Here is a 16,078-nt window from a genome sequence, read left to right on the forward strand (position 1 = left end):
TCTTGAACTGCACACAGAGAGGGCATTTCGCAGAGGCCCGTGCACGGCTGCCGGACAGGGGGAGTGCACTCCTATTAGACTGCTTCTTCGAGTGTTCTTTTTCTGCGTGCGCGTTTCTTAGAAGGCGGTGGAGTCGCGCGGAGCCGGTGCGCGGCACAAGGCTCCTGCAACAGGTTGCACCTGAGTGAGACACCAGCGGCTGGAGGTGTTGGGGAGACGTTTGTGATGATTGCAGCAGCTGGGGGCGGCCGGGACCCTGCAGGCGTTTGACTCCACCGGGCACCCCTGCGGGCATGCAGCCCAGCACACCCCTCCTTTAGGACCCAAGACAGCGCCTCGGGCAACAAGAGGGACCGACCCAGCGCCAACATGAGCGACAGCAGCGAGGGCATCACCTTCTCCGTGCCCACCTCCCTGCTGCTCGGCATCCCGCCGCAGGAGGGGCCGCCTCGGGGCGCCCCCCTGCAGACCCCGGCGGCTGGCAGCCTCTGGCACGAGGTGGAGGAGGGTGGTGGAGGCGGCGGGCACGGGCCGGCGGTCGGGTGCCCGGCCCCGCTCCGGTCCAAGCCCGGGTGCAGGAGCACCTCCGTGGTGTACGTGATGAAGGAGGCCAGCCCCGGGGTGCAGGCCTGCGAGGGCGCCGCGCTGGAGAGCCTGCGGGAGGCGTGCGAGGGCGCCGGCGTCCGCCTGGAGATGCTGCCCTTCGGCAAGCTGGACTTCGGGGAGACCGGCGTGCTGGACCGCTTCTACAATGCAGGTGAGAGGCCCACGAGCAAGCCGCCGCCACCGATAATACCATGCACCTTATCTGCCATGCAAGCCTCTTAGGTTCTGTACTAACAATATATCGTGCATAGGTATCGATGGTGCAGCAAGTGCAGTGGAACCGAAACTCTGTGCCCTAGCGCCCACGGAACCATGATTGTTATTGTATTTTATTACCCAGCCAGCTATCAGGTGTTCTATTTCATTACCTGCACGGGGCCGTTGGCACCTTATACAGCCTTTTAGCCACAATTACTGCCAACCTTCCCTGCAGCCTCTGCCTACCTGCAGCCACACTGCCCCTCAGTATGCCTCCAACAAAGCCGCCCAGGCACCTGTCCTGCATCCTGTTCCCTAACTAGAGCCTGTTATCCCCCGTGTCCTGACCCCCGCCTCCTGGGTGTGCCACGCCAATGGCCTGCCATGCAACGTGCACCCTGCCCGAGTACCCTACCCAGCCTAAATGTCAGTTGTGCCTGCACCCTACCTACCCTTCAGCAGCTCCGCAGGCGCAGCTTGTGCCATGCCACTTCCTTCCCTGAACTCTCTCTTGCTGCACGTGCCCCATCCCGTCACCGCTCTAGTCTAATTAGCTACCCTAACTAGCATGCTCTTTGACCCGACCTGCTTGCTGCCTACAGTTTGTTTAGCCTGCTCTCTGCCATGGCCTGCTTGTTTAGTCCGTGTTTCTCTTCTTCTGGCTGTTTGCACCCCGTGGCGGGGAGAGTGAGAAGGGGGATCTGAGAGGCAGGACGTGCCCATACTTTTTTTACTTTTAGAAAATCAGTAATACTACATTTTGTATAAAGACAAGGTTAATTGCAACGGTTGGAATGCTTCAGCTGAAGTGTGGGGCAGGGAGTCTTCTGTGCTGCGAAACCGAGGGGAGTGCATACAGCTAGACAAGCCTTTTTTTGCCAGGGTGCCTGCTTCCCCAAAAGCAATGTAAATGTACTCAACTGGTCAATCTGCAAATGTACATGGTGCTTGGAAGCTGGTATTGGCTTTAATTGACGGAATTACTCGAAGCTTTCTGATGAGACAGTTGTTATTTTTGAGAGTTATTGTAAGTGAGCTACCAGCTAAGTTGGGAAGTGTGTGCTTTTAAAAGACAGTTATATAAAAAAAAGTGTACTATGTACATTTTGGGCATTACTAAAATATGTATTTTGGAACACGTTTTGTATTTTAAACCTTTTCATGCATTTTGTAGCAGCCTGTCGTTTACTGTGTGTAATGTAAGGTCAAAATAATAACTTACACGCCCAAAGCGCTTTCTGTCACTGGACTGGGACTTTGTATTTTATAGCCCTAAACATACACAAGTCACTATTTTCCACTGGACCAACCAGAATTCAATTCTGTGGCTGTCAGGTGCAGTGCATTTACTAATAGATGTTTCATACTGTACAATGGTGCATTTCCCTACTGATTAACATAACTTGCATTTACATTAAGCTGTGTTTTATTTTATATGTAGTTATCTGAAGGTGAAATACCAAAAAATGTTACAGAATATTTTCTTTTTTTAGCCACGCTGTTGACCATGTCCCCACGCTCACTGAACTGGCCCAAATTGTGCACAGCATCACAATTCCCATACTTTTTTTAGGTTTCGTAACCTGGCGAGGGGCGAAGCCCCTCCCAGATCGAAATCTGTTGTTTTTAATAGTGAGGTTAGGACAGCCTCTGTTTCCAATTGGCTAGCTCCATAAATGGAGGCTAGCCATTGGAAGACATTCTTGTCCGTCACTCTTTCCCCCTCAGGACGCGAATCGTGGGCGTTCCCGTGCCTTTTTTTAAGTCCCGCCCCCTTTTTGCGTCACCCGCCCCTTTTTTCGTCACGGCATTTTGTTTTTGTGTTCATTGCGAGTATGAGGTAAGACCTTTTTATTATTTATTTTTTGTAACTGCTAATGCTAATGTGTGTTTAATGCTGCTCCTCTACCGCTGTCTGTTGTGTTGCTTTCCCGCCCCCCTCCCATTGGCCGTGTTGCCCATCTTCCCGTCCCCTTTCCTGTTGTCCGCGTCCCGTTTGTCCCCGCCCTCCGTTGTGTTGCTGTTTGTGGCGGCCATGGAGGTGCGGCTGCTCCCTTTCGGAGCTTATCCTTCCCAGCCGGGTCGGGTATTCGCAACCCGTTCCCTTTGTTCCCGCCCCCCTCCCACTGTCTGTTGTCTTGATGCTTGTGGCGGTGTGGCTTCTCAGGGGTGAGTTTCATTCTTCATTTTTTTTTTTTAGGGTTCCGTTTGTCCCCGCCCTCCTCCCGCTGGTAGCTTTTATTATTGTCCGCATTTGCAAAGCCAGTATTGGCGACAGGCATTTTGAAGTGTTGCTGCTGCTCTTCATTTCACTTACATAAACAAATGTGGAGCTATCTCGGCGCCCTTCTACTCTGCCGCTGCCTTTGTGCTTTAAGGATAACACTGGCCCAACGTTATCAAGGATGTAATCACGTCCGGTGGCGCTTCCACGCACTCACATAAAAATGTTGCTCTGACGAGTGTTCACACTCCCAAGGAAACTATCTCCCTTCATTTTTTCCACAATCCAGTGAGTGCCCTTGATTTCAGTTCTATAAACGGCAGTCACTTTCACGATTCAGCCGCCCATGTGGTGTCATTGCAGCCGTGCTTAATTTTAGCATGAAGCAGAGGCAGCTGACAGCGTCAAGGCTTTGAGGCGCTGCACTCTTACACACACATTCACAAACGTGTTTTGAATGATGGCATAACAAAGCTGGCATGGCATAATGGCCGGCTTCTGAAACCCTGACGCTGCAGAGGAGGTAATTGTTTTAAAATCTGCCTTACTGTAAAAATTGCAAAGTAAAACGTTTTTTTGGGTTGCATTTATTTACTTTATTGGTAGCTGTAAAGTCATCCGACCACAGTTTTTTGTATTCATTTGTTTTCTTAGCATTTGTGTCTTGCCACGCTTTAGTCTCACTGGTTTAAATCTAAAGTGTGGCATGCCGCGATAGCTGCAAAATTAAATAAAGAGAAAAGAAATCTGGCGCCGCCGCATTTCTTTTCCGTTTATTTACTTTTGTAGCAATCACGGCACGTTACCCTGAAGCTTTAAACATCTATAGCTAAAGCAGGCTGTGATGCGATTTGTACAAAAGTAAATAAATAGGAAAATCATGTGGAGGATGCCTTCCCTTTTTTTTTTTTAACAAATATTTAATTTTGTAGTAATTTTTTGCCACCAGAGCACCTCACACACTTCATGTATTAACATGCTGGCCGCGCTGCTGTTATTATATTGTTTTTCAACAAAGAGCCAAATGAGCTTCATGTTTTAACATGGCAGCCGACAACCAACGGTGCACAGATGGTTGGCTCTACGCTCACCACAATCTCGTTATATGGTAGATAAGATGTCTATTGAAAGCAACTAAAAGTTGGCTGTATGTGACAAGTTGAAACACAGTCTGTGAAGAAAGCTTGCACGGAAATAACACAGCTAAAATTGCTTTTTTAAATTGCATTCTATTCCTTGAATAGCAGCAAAAGCAAACCTGTCAGCACCCGGGAAAAGCTTTGAGTACGCACGTTCTGAGACTTAAGGTGTTTGTAAAACAACTCGCACAGTTTAGAAACTCATTTTCCTGCGTGGGACAAGAAACCAAGTGTTTTACCTTTCAATTTAATGGTGATACGGCGAGCTCAAGGTAAGTGTTTTTAAAATTTAAATATTGCCTATCCCGTCGTCTGTTGAATTCCAACACCCGACCCCCACCCGTCTCACTGCCCTGATGCTCTTACCTCTGCAGACTGCCACTTTGCCTGTGTGTGTGTGTACGCCTGTGTGCGAGTCTGTACGTACGCTTGTGTATGCCTGTGTTTGTGTATGTGCTTGTATGTGTATCCGTGTGTGCTTGTGTGTGTCCCTGTGTCTGCTTGTCTGTGTGCTCCTCTGTGTTTGTGTATGTGCTTGTATGTGTATCCATGTGTGCTTGTGTGTGTCCCTGTGTCTGCTTGTGTGTTTGTGTATGTGCTTGCATGTGTATCCGTGTGTGCTTGTGTGTGTCCCTGTGTCTGCTTGTGTGTGTGCTCCTCTGTGTATGTGTGGGTGTGCTTGTGTTTGTGCCTGTGTGTGTCTGTTCCACATCATTGACTACATCCAAGAGTTCTATGCCATACCACTCTACACAGTCAAGTGATAATGCACACCAAGTTATTGCTCCCATAAGGATAGATGAGGCAGTTGCCTTATGGAGTCAGCAGTAGATGGTGCCCAATAGCAAGCAAGACCTGGAGAATAGTTTTGCCAGTGGATGCCAGACTCCAGTGTCCATGTGCTGATGTGCCCACCCTTGCACCGTTCGTTGCACGCACCGCTACGACCATTTACACTACCACCTTACTGGCCAGCCCCCACCTCTGTAGCCCAAGGGGCGTGCTGAGATCCCTAGAAATGCTTCCATAGCCCGCAAGACCATAGGCATTCTTTGGGGTGATGTTGTGTGTTGAGTAAACGATAAATGTTCCCTAAATAAGTGAATAGACATGCAGGCATCCAGGTCTAGTTTTTCTTGAAGACAACGCGCCGCACGCCACTATGTTTTGTATCTCTTATAAATAGCGCGGTGTCAGAGGGCCTGTTATTGACATTCTGTGGACAGGCCTCTCTTTTATGGCTTGGGGAAGTCGGGCCACAAAAGACAACATTAAAAAACCTGATGTGACTGACCTGGAATGTTACTCCATAAAGGCTAATATTGTGAGCGTGCACGGCAAATTAACCCTCGTTTCCAGCGCTTTGTTTAATTATTTAAAGGCGAATATGCAGGGCTTTTCCTCTCCATTATAGCAACAAACCTTGCCCGAAGGACGAACATTAAATCACATCGTAATCTGTACTACTGCCTTGGGCCTCCCTTGACAATTTGGTGTTGTTGAAACTTCATTTTAATATTTACTTCTTGATTTACTTAAGGGCTGTCAAGTTTGGTGTTGTTGAAACTTCATTTTAATATTTACTTCTTGGATCACTTAAGGGCTGTCAAGTTTAATAACCTTTTATCAATCGGATACTTTTATTATACACGGTTTCGTAAAAATAACAAGGCTGTCTTAGGCTTTTAGTCATATGCAGAGAAAATTATGTGGACTGGACAGGGATTTGATTTCCAATAACTGTTGGAATGTGTGAGCAGCTTCCCGGCACGCGCAATCAGTTGTGCATCACTGCGGGCATTTATTCCCCTTTTCCTTTACTACACTCATGGGGAATGCACAATCACTAGCCTTTTTCCCGTTCACGCTTATGGGTCCCCTCTCAGCATCCTCTTAATGCCAATAGCTCTACCTTTAATAATGCCGAGACCATTGCATTGTAAATGCTTGTTTTTCAGGTTTAACATGGCCCGTGTCGTCTCCGTGCAGCTGTGTGCTCCGCTGTGCACGAAGTTGTTCCGACGGGTATGTATGCTGCTGTTTTGCTGTTGGAGGTAAGCGATTTTGTTTATTTTTCTAATCTTATGTTTATTTCTTTGTTTTTCAGGTCCAATATGGCCCGTGGCGTCTCCGTGCAGCTGTGTGCTCCGCTGTGCACGAAGTGGTTCAGACAGGTATGTATGCTGCTGTTTTGCTGTTAGAGGTAAGCCATTTTGTTTATTTTGCTAATCTTATGTTTATTTCTTTGTTTTTCAGGTCCAATTTGGCCCGTGGCGTCTCCGTGCAGCTGTGTGCTCCGCTGTGCACGAAGTGGTTCAGACAGGTATGTATGCGGCATTTTGTTTATTTTGCTAATCTTAGGTTTATTTCTATCACTCACTGCTGCACTCTCTCCTCAGCCTCTTACTGCACCATCCCTTCACTCTCTCCTCAGCTCCACTATACCGTCTCTTCACTGTTGCACTCTCCTCAGTCTCTCACTGCACCATCCTTTCACTGCTGCACTCTCTCCTCAGCCTCTCCCTGCACCATCCTTTCACTGATGCACTCTCTCCTCAGCCTCTCCCTCCACTGTCCCTTCACTGATGCACTCTCCTTAGCCTCTCCCTGCACCGTCCCTTCACTGATGCACTCTCTGCTCAGCCCCCCATTGCATCGTCGCCTTAACTGCTGCACTCTCCTCAGCCTCTCCCTGCAGCGTCCCTTCACTGATGCACTCTGTTCAGCCCCCCCATTGCATCGTCCCTTCACTGCTGCACTTTCCTCAGCCTCTCACTGCACCATCCCTTCACTGCTGCACTCTCCTCAACCTCTCACTGCACCATCCCTTCACTGCAGCACTCTCTCCTCAGCCTCTTCCTGCGCCATCACTTCACTGCTGCACTCTCTGCTCAGCCCCCCATCCAGGCTGCAGCCCTCACTCCTCCACTGCACCATCACTCACTGCTGCACTCTCTCTCAGCCTCTCACGGTACTATCCCTTCACTGCTGCACTCTCTTCAGTCTCTCACTGCACCATCCCTTCACTGCTGCACTCTCTCCTCAGCCTCTCCCTGCACCGTCCCTTCACTGATGCACTCTCTCCACAGCCTCTCCCTGCACCGTCCCTTCACTGATGCACTCTCTCTACAGCCTCTCCCTGCACCGTCCATTCACTGATGCACTCTCTGCTCAGCCTCCCATTGCATCGTCCCTTCACTGCTGCACTCCCTTCAGCCTCTCCCTGCACCGTCCCTTCACTCATGCACTCTCTGCTCAGCCCCCCCATTGCATCGTCCCTTCACTGCTGCACTCTCCTCAGCCTCTCCCTGCACCGTCCCTTCACTGGTGCACTCTCCTCAGCCTCTCACTGCATTATCCCTTCACTGCTACGCTCTCTCCTCAGTCCCACTGTACAGTCCCTTCACTGATGCACTCTCTCCACAGCCTCTCCCTGCACCTTCCCTTCACTGATGCACTCTCTCTACAGCCTCTCCCTGCACCGTCCATTCACTGATGCACTCTCTGCTCAGCCTCTCCCTGCACTGTCCCTTCACTGATGCACTCTCCTCAGCCTCTCCTTGCACCGTCCCTTCACTGATGCACTCTCTGCTCAGCCCCCATTGCATCGTCCCTTCACTGCTGCACTCTCCTCAGCCTCTCCCTGCACCATCCCTTCACTGACGCACTCTCTGCTCAGCCCCCCATTACATCGTCCCTTCATTGCTGCACTCTCTGCTCAGCCACCCCATCCAGGCTGCAGCCCTCACTCCTCCACTGCACCATCACTCACTGCTGCACTCTCTCCTCAGCCTCTTACGGTACCATCCCTTCACTCTCACCTCAGCTCCACTATACCGTCCCTTCAAACTCTCTCTCTCACTACCTCACTCTCACTACCCCACTCTCTCTTTCACTAACTCACTATCTCTCTCACTACCTCACTATCTCTCACACTACTACACTATCTCTCATTCACTCTCTCTACCTCAATCTCTACCTCACTACTCAACTCTCTTTCTCACAGCATCACAATATCACTACCACAGTAACTATCTCTCTAACACACTACTTCACAACTTCACTCTCTCTATCTCACTACCTCACCCTCTCTACATCACTACCTCACTCTATCTATTACTATCTCACTATCTCACTGCCTCACTATATCATGACACTCTCAAAAATTCACTACAACACTCTCTCACTACCTCACAACTTCACTCTCTCTCTCTCTCTCTCTCTAACTCACTGCTTCACTCTCTCTCTATCTCACTACCTCACACTTTCTCTATATACTACCTCACTCTATTTCTATCTCACTATCTCTCTCTCACTATATCACAACACTCTCTCTAAAGTTCACTACATCACTCTCTCACTACCACACAACTTCACTCTCTCTCTAACTCACTACTTCACTCTCTCTCTATCTCACTACCGCTCTCTCTCTCTCTCTCTCTCTCTCTCTCTCTCTCTCTCTCTCTCTCTCAAATACACTAACTCACTTTCACTCTCTCATACACTACCTCACTCTCTCTCTAGCTCACTACTTCACAACATCTCTCTGTTTCTATCTCAATACAGCACAACTCTCACCCTCACTACCTCATTCTTTCACTACCTCACTCTCTCTCACTACCTCACTCTATATCTACTTCACTCTCCCACAAAACAAAAATAACTACATCACTACTCAAATTATATCTATAACACTATCTCACTCTCTCTCTCACTAACTCTCTCCATAACATCACTCTATCTATTTCCATATCACTCTCAACTATAACACAAGTCACTCACTCAAAAAATAACTACAACACTCTCTCGCTGACTCACTCTCTATCTCACTAGCTCACTCTCTCTCTCCAACTCACTACGTCACTCTCTATCTCACTAACTCACTCTCTCTCTATCTCACTAAGTCACTTTCACTCTCTCTTAAACTACCTCAGTCCTTCTCTATCTCACTATGTCACAGCATCACTCATTGTTTCTATCTCACTACCACCAAAATCACTCTCCATCACTAACTCACTCTTTCACTACCTCACTCTCTCTGTCTCACTACCTCACTCTCTCTATTTCTATATCACTAAGTCACTTTCACTCTCTTTCACTACCTCACTCTCTGTCTCTGTTTTCGTTCAGAGGTAAGCATTTTGTTTTTTGTTTGCTAATCTTATGTTTATTCTCTCTTTTCTAGGTTCAACATGGCCCGTGGCGATTCCCTTCAGCGATGTGCACCGCTGTGCACGGAGTTGTTCAGACAGGTATGTATGTTGATTTTAGTTTATGTTAGAGGTAAGGCATATTTTTATTTTTACACTGCACTGTCCTTTTACTGCTGCACTCTCTCCTCAGCCTCTCCCTGCGCCATCGCTTCACTGCTGTACTCTCTGCTCAGCCCCCCCCCATCCAGGCTGCAGCCCTCACTCCTCCACTGCAACATCACTCACTGCTGCACTCTCTCCTCAGCCTCTCACGGTACCATCGCTTCACTGATGCACTCTCCTCAGCCTCTTACTGCACCATCCCTTCACTCTCTCCTCAGCTCCACTATACCGTCTCTTCCCTGTTACAGTCCCTTCACTGCTGCACTCTCTGCTCAGCCCCCCACTGCACCGTCCTTTTAATGCTGCACTCTCCTCAGTCTCTCACTGCACCATCCTTTCACTGCTGCACTCTCTCCTCAGCCTCTCCCTGCACTGTCCCTTCACTGATGCACTCTCCTCAGCCTCTCCCTGCACCGTCCCTTCACTGATGCACTCTCTGCTCAGCTCCCCATTGCATCGTCCCTTCACTCTCCTCAGCCTCTCCCTGCACCGTCCCTTCACTGATGCACTCTCTGTTCAACCCCCCATTGCATCGTCCCTTCACTGCTGCACTTTCCTCAGCCTCTCACTGCACCATCGCTTCACTGCAGCACTCTCTCCTCAGCCTCTCCCTGCGCCATCGCTTCACTCTCTGCTCAGCCCCCCCATCCAGGCTGCAGCCCTCACTCCTCCACTGCACCATCACTCACTGCTGCACTCTCTCTCAGCCTCTCACGGTACTGTCCCTTCACTGCTGCACTCTCCTCAGCCTCTCACTGCACCATCCCTTCACTGCTGCACTCTCTTCAGTCTCTCACTGCACCATCCCTTCACTGCTGCACTCTCTCCTCAGCCTCTCCCTGCACCGTCCATTCACTGATGCACTCTCTGCTCAGCCTCCAATTGCATCGTCCCTTCACTGCTGCACTCTCTTCAGCCTCTCCCTGCACCGTCCCTTCACTGGTGCACTCTCCTCAGTCTCTCACTGCACCATCCCTTCACTGCTGCACTCTCTCCTCAGCCTCTCCCTGCACCATCCCTTCACTGATGCACTCTCTCCTCAGCCTCTCCCTGCACCGTCCCTTTATTGCTGCACTCTCTCCTTAGCCTCTCCTTGCACCGTCCCTTCGCTGCTGCACTCTCCTCAGCCTCTCACTGCACCGTCACTTCACTGCTGCACTCACTCCTCCTCCCCACTGCACCGTCCCTTCACTGCTGCACTCTCCTCAGCCTCTCACTGCATTATCCCTTCACTGCTACACTCTCTCCTCAGTCCCACTGCACCGTCCCTTCACTGCTGCACTCTATGCTCAGCCCCCCACTGCTCCGTCCTTTTACTGCTGCACTCTCTGCTCAGCCCCCCACTGCACCGTCCTTTTACTGCTGCACTCTCCTCAGCTTCTCCCTGCACCGTCCCTTCACTGCTGCACTCTCTGCTCAGCCTCTCCCTGCACTGTCCCTTTACTGATGCACTCTCTCCTCAGCCTCTCCCTGCACTGTCCCTGCACTGTCCCTTCACTGCTGCACTCTCCTCAGCCTCTCCTTGCACCGTCCCTTCACTGATGCACTCTCTGCTCAGCCCCCCATTGCATTCACTCATCTATCCATCCTTTCCCTCATCATTCCATTCACCCCTTCACTCATCCATTCATACTTTCACTAATCCATCCAGCTATGGCTTCCTTGTATAACACATTTTGTCTGCAAAATGTCTGTAATATACATTAAAAATAAATAAAAAAATAAACTATTTCCAAGATTGTCTTTAAAAATTAATCTAAGTGATGAGCGCAAAAATCTGTAGAACAGAGCTGGCTCTTTCACACCACACCTCCCCTTCACTCCCACCCCCTTTGAAAGGCTGGGGCCCTGGGCCAGAGTCCACTTTGCAGATGCCTTAAAAGTTCTCTGAAAAAGTAGAGCTAACTCTCCCAGGAGGGGGTTAATTCACAGCGCTGAAATGCTTCAGCTGCAGTGGGAGGCAAGGGGTCTCCTCTACTAAAACTGAAAGCGTGTCTAACTTTCTGTAAGGCGAAACCGTTGCATTGTAAATGCTTGTTTTAAAATCTGTCATCCCAGGGAAGCATAAAATATGCACTGCGGAGGAGAACATATGTCAAGTAGGTTGTTGTCTTAGGTAGAGTAAGATAAGTAGGGTAGTTTGGTATGGTAGGTAAGGATTGATGGGTAAGACAGGTGTAATGTAGGACTTATTTGAAGTAGTAGTTAAAAAACCATGGAATATTAATAATAATATTCACATATTAAAGTGTAAATCTGCTCTAACAAAAACACTCACTGAACAGAAACTAAAACCTCTATGTTTACACTGATCCTTCATTACTGGCTATGATGGACATGATAATAAAACACTGCATTTCTAATGAAAATGTAGTGAAAATAAACAACAGAAAAAGCTTCTTTTGGTTTGTACTTTGCAGTGTGATTCATTAATCAAAACTGCAGCATTCTTGAAACTAAGAAAGCATGTGTGTGCACACGTATTTACTTTGTTAACAAAAAAAGCTGCAAACTGAGTGACATCTTAACAAAGTAAAATAAAGAAACACACAAAGTCATTTAGGGAATAGCACTGTGGCTTTATGGTAGGCTAAGGCATCCAAACAGCAACACTTGCTAAGCAAAAAAAACATAAATCAGCAATTAACATATGGTGTGTCATATCAAAGAATACACACACTTTCCAACTTACTTGCAATAATAAACCATGAAAAGACAGAAGTTTGAAAGGTGCTAAACCAATACCCACTCTTCTCTATATATTATTTCTTATTGCACTTTTATGAAGAAATTATAAATAACGGTGTTCCACATGGCTTAAATCATATGTACCCAAACCTCAAACCGAGACTATATACATGTTTACAAAGATCTCAGAATATTTCAAGGCATAGTGTAGGCTTACAAGACTGTAAGAAGACTAGTTTAGATAGCTCTTATGAATAATTGTCCATGCTTGCAGTGGACAGCAGGTACGCAAGCCAAACTTTTTTATGTTCTGAAAGAAGGGAAAAGCATGCCCTTGTTTCTTTTTACATTATGCACAGAAATAAATTGTGGTAGATTATTACAGACTGTCACTAAACAGAGTGACTACTTTTTTAAGAGCACAGGGTATTATGGAAAAGTCAGGCAGGGCAGCGACACGGAATTGAGCATTTTAAGAGCTTTAAGACAATGCTCAAGATGGCTCCACCATGAGGAAGGCACAAGAATCTGGGGGTAGCAGGGAAGTGGAGACTGGTGAGAGTATATGATGATAAAAGCAAAAGTGCTTACATGGGTTATTGTAGCTTCATTTACCGTGTCTGTGTAGTACTTTGCTTTGGTTGATGCAATGAGCCGTCTGTGTGATGTGTGGAGTGTCTCCAGTACCATGAGGTCATTGGAAGCTCAGTTTTCCTTTAATTTTCTTTTCTGTGACTGGAGCGTTTATGTTCAGAGAGGTCTTTAGACTACCAGGGTGCTAAATGTTCTAACTTTCACTTAAGTTCTAAATGGCGTGTGAATATTCACATCGTTTTTCAAACAGTGTTGAAGTAATTTAGTAGGGAGCTCATGTTGAAATGGGCGAGGAGTTCGCAGGGCGAGAAATGAGTTCCAACAATAGATTATTTAAAGGATCCTAAAGTTAGGTCTGCTCTTCTGGGTTCATCTTGGACGCTCAGCAGGGAAACAGGGATGGAGAAGAGATTGGTCTGTGAATGGGTATTGGTGGTTTACATAGGATTGTTGAGAAGACTAAGTTGAGGATTTAGCATTTGGAGCTTTTTGGTTGAGTGATGTGCTGAACCTGGTAAAGGCTGTTTTTTTGGGGGGGGGGGGGGGGTAACTTTTGTTGTGAGGGAGGTTGAAGAGATCCAAGAGGGTGGTGTGGGGGTGTTCGATGGATGAAGAGGTGACAAGATCCAAGAATTCATCAATAAAGTATTTGTTCTGCCAGGGAGGTCTGTAGTTGAAATGAAAGGTGGCAGTGTGAATTGCAAAGAGAGGGAAGTGGCATTCCCAGGAGCACCATGGATCGAATGTCACTGGTTTGCCTACAGTGCAGGACAAAGAGGACTTGTAGCTGACAACTAAGCCTCCTCCCTTCTTATGTGCACGGTTCACATGATGGATGCTTTAGTGTGTGAAAAGAAACATTTTTAGGGTGTGCGAGGATATGGGACTAAGCCATTTTAATATAAAGAAGCGGGTGTCAAGCTTGTAATAGGTGATAATGTATGCAATGTCTTGTGCGTAGAGTACTGCAGAGAAAGCGTTAATGAGCATGACTGGGAAAGAATTCTGTATTTTGATGGTTTGTGTGGTAGTCAGTGGGATGTGCAGGAGGATGGGTCTATGTTTAACTTGAACGATATGTGAGTGTTTGTATTGTCTAGGCCTTCCTGAGACTGTGGGGTTTAGCAGTATGGGATGCTGGCTGAAGCAGATGATTATATTTTAACTTACAGGTTTCAGTAGAACAAGGGCTCTGGCCCAAAAGGTCTGTCTAGCCCCATCAAGTCCAAACTGGCAATGCTCTTGTGGGGTCCACCCATACCAGCACTGGCCTCGTCTGTGATGATACAGAAGTCATCCATTGTTGAGCTCCTACATTTGGCCCAAACAAATTAAAATCTACTAGTGACATAGGTAGATTTATCTTATCAAACAATGTTGCAAGCTGAGCGAAGTGGGACTAATACTAAGGCTAGGTATCCAGGTGCCACATACAAAGTAACTCCCTAACCACAACCCTATCTCGACACAGACTTTATCTCCATGAATCCACATGCTGCAAGCCTAGGTACCCAAAATGAATGCATGTCTAGCACAAAGCACATATACAAGGCTAGAACCCAACAATAATAAACCTACAACTTTGAGAGGGTACACAGCTGGGGAAGAGTATCGTTGTGGTGTCCAAGTAACCAGCCTCTACACAATTATTTTCATCTAATGGAGTGCTCTTTGGAGGGTCCCGTGACAATCACATTTTGGTGACTGTCCGTTGCCTTAAGGAGTTTATGCTTCAGTGGTTGAACTGGAGGCATAAAAGTGCAGTTCTCGCAGGCGTAGATCCTTTTAGATGCACTGCGATGCACACTTGCATGGAAAGAGGCAACTCACCCTACTGAAGGCGTCTGCGGACACGCCTACCCCAAGCATCGTCGGCGGCCCTGTACCGGAGAAGAGATGCTCGTGACAGGACTGGGAGTGAGCGGTATAATAAAACAACTACTTTCTGAGGCCCATGGGAGAAGTAAGCCTGCCATGGACTCTAGAGGTAATGTCAAAAGGCCAGAATGCCGTAGTAAAAATACACATAATGGCGGCGCAGTGGCCCCTCGCGCATCTTGGTCCCGGTGACACTGCACCGGCTGCAGTATTGATAGAAACGTTACTACGCAGCCCCACCTAAACTTACCAGACAGGGGGACCCCAATGCTTCCGCGGCCCTGGCTCTGAGTGAGCGGTCGGGACAGTGAATCCTCATATTCGTCTAGGATGGATGCCATGCTGAGTCCGCCACAGGGCCCCACCGCTGTCCCACCTCACCCTCCCCGCGCTGCAGCCTCAGCCCCGGCCCGTTAACGCTCCGAAGCAACAGCCCATCAGCAGCAGCACAAGCGGCATCGCACCCGGAAGAAGATCGCGGCTCAGCTGACAGCCACGTGACCGCCTGCACTGACACGCATAGACATAGACAACGGACTAGATTTGGACTTTGATTGCCGCCCTAATACTTCCAGTGCGGCAAGTGTGGTTCTGAAATTGACAGCATGCATGCTCCTGTTAAGTTGTTTAAAATTTTAATTAAAACGATGTGTCTTGCCTTTTTAAGCAATTTTACGTTTTTTAGATAGTTTATTGCGTTTTGACTCACGCTCACACATGCAACAAAATTAACTTTTTTCTACTGTGCCTCCTTCGAAAAGATTCGGAAGCCAATAACTGCTGCTCTGTAGCATACATGCCAAATTTTGTAAACAGGCAGAGGGAGGTTTTGAAAAAAGACACGGGCGAATGCAGAGAAACTACTTACTAGTAATCTTTATTACTTATAGTCTTACTTATACTCGATCCAGTCTTTGGGGGTGTTGGTCGGATATGAATTTTCCTTAAATAAATGAACGTATAAGAGAGGCCTTTGGCAAAAACAGGAACAAGTTGTTTTAATTGAACGCTGCATCTGGGAGAGCCTGGACAGAATGGCTCCGCAGGGGGAGCGGCGCGAGACGTCTCCCCCTGCGGATTTCGCGCATAATGGTAGGGTCCAGGAGCGCGTTAGACGGAGCGGCAGGGAAGCGAGCATTGCGTAGCTTGCTGAGGAGATTAGGCGCAGGGAGTGTAGAGAGGGCGTTTAGTTTTCTTTTTTTTGTAAAATTTTTATTTTTCATTTTCAAAATAACAGTACACATATGAAGTTCACCAGGAAGCAATCAGTACCTCTCGAGATAGACCCTTCCGGGAGCAAAACAAAAGCACAGAGCATCAAATTCGTGATAACAGAAGCAAAGTCAGTGCTCGGCATGTGCCCATGGCGGTAGTCTCTCAACAAGCGCAACATATAGCCGGGCCAACATGTCCATAGTCCGGCAGGGCCAAAGAGC

General features: G+C 47.9%; 1 protein-coding gene across 1 annotated transcript in view; it reads right to left on the reverse strand.

The window, feature by feature from the left end:
- VPS18 (VPS18 core subunit of CORVET and HOPS complexes) overlaps positions 1-15,133 on the reverse strand; it is an 83,644-nt gene extending 68,511 nt beyond the window's left edge. The window contains exon 1 of the mRNA XM_078659773.1: positions 14,893-15,133. Coding sequence (XP_078515899.1) covers positions 14,893-14,983 — 91 coding nt within the window. The 5' untranslated portion in view covers positions 14,984-15,133. The remainder of the gene's footprint in view (positions 1-14,892) is intronic.
- Positions 15,134-16,078: the final 945 nt, after the last annotated feature.

This window comes from Lissotriton helveticus, chromosome 9 (assembly GCF_964261635.1).
Source record: "Lissotriton helveticus chromosome 9, aLisHel1.1, whole genome shotgun sequence".
In the NCBI taxonomy this organism is placed as follows: Eukaryota; Metazoa; Chordata; class Amphibia; order Caudata; family Salamandridae; genus Lissotriton; species Lissotriton helveticus.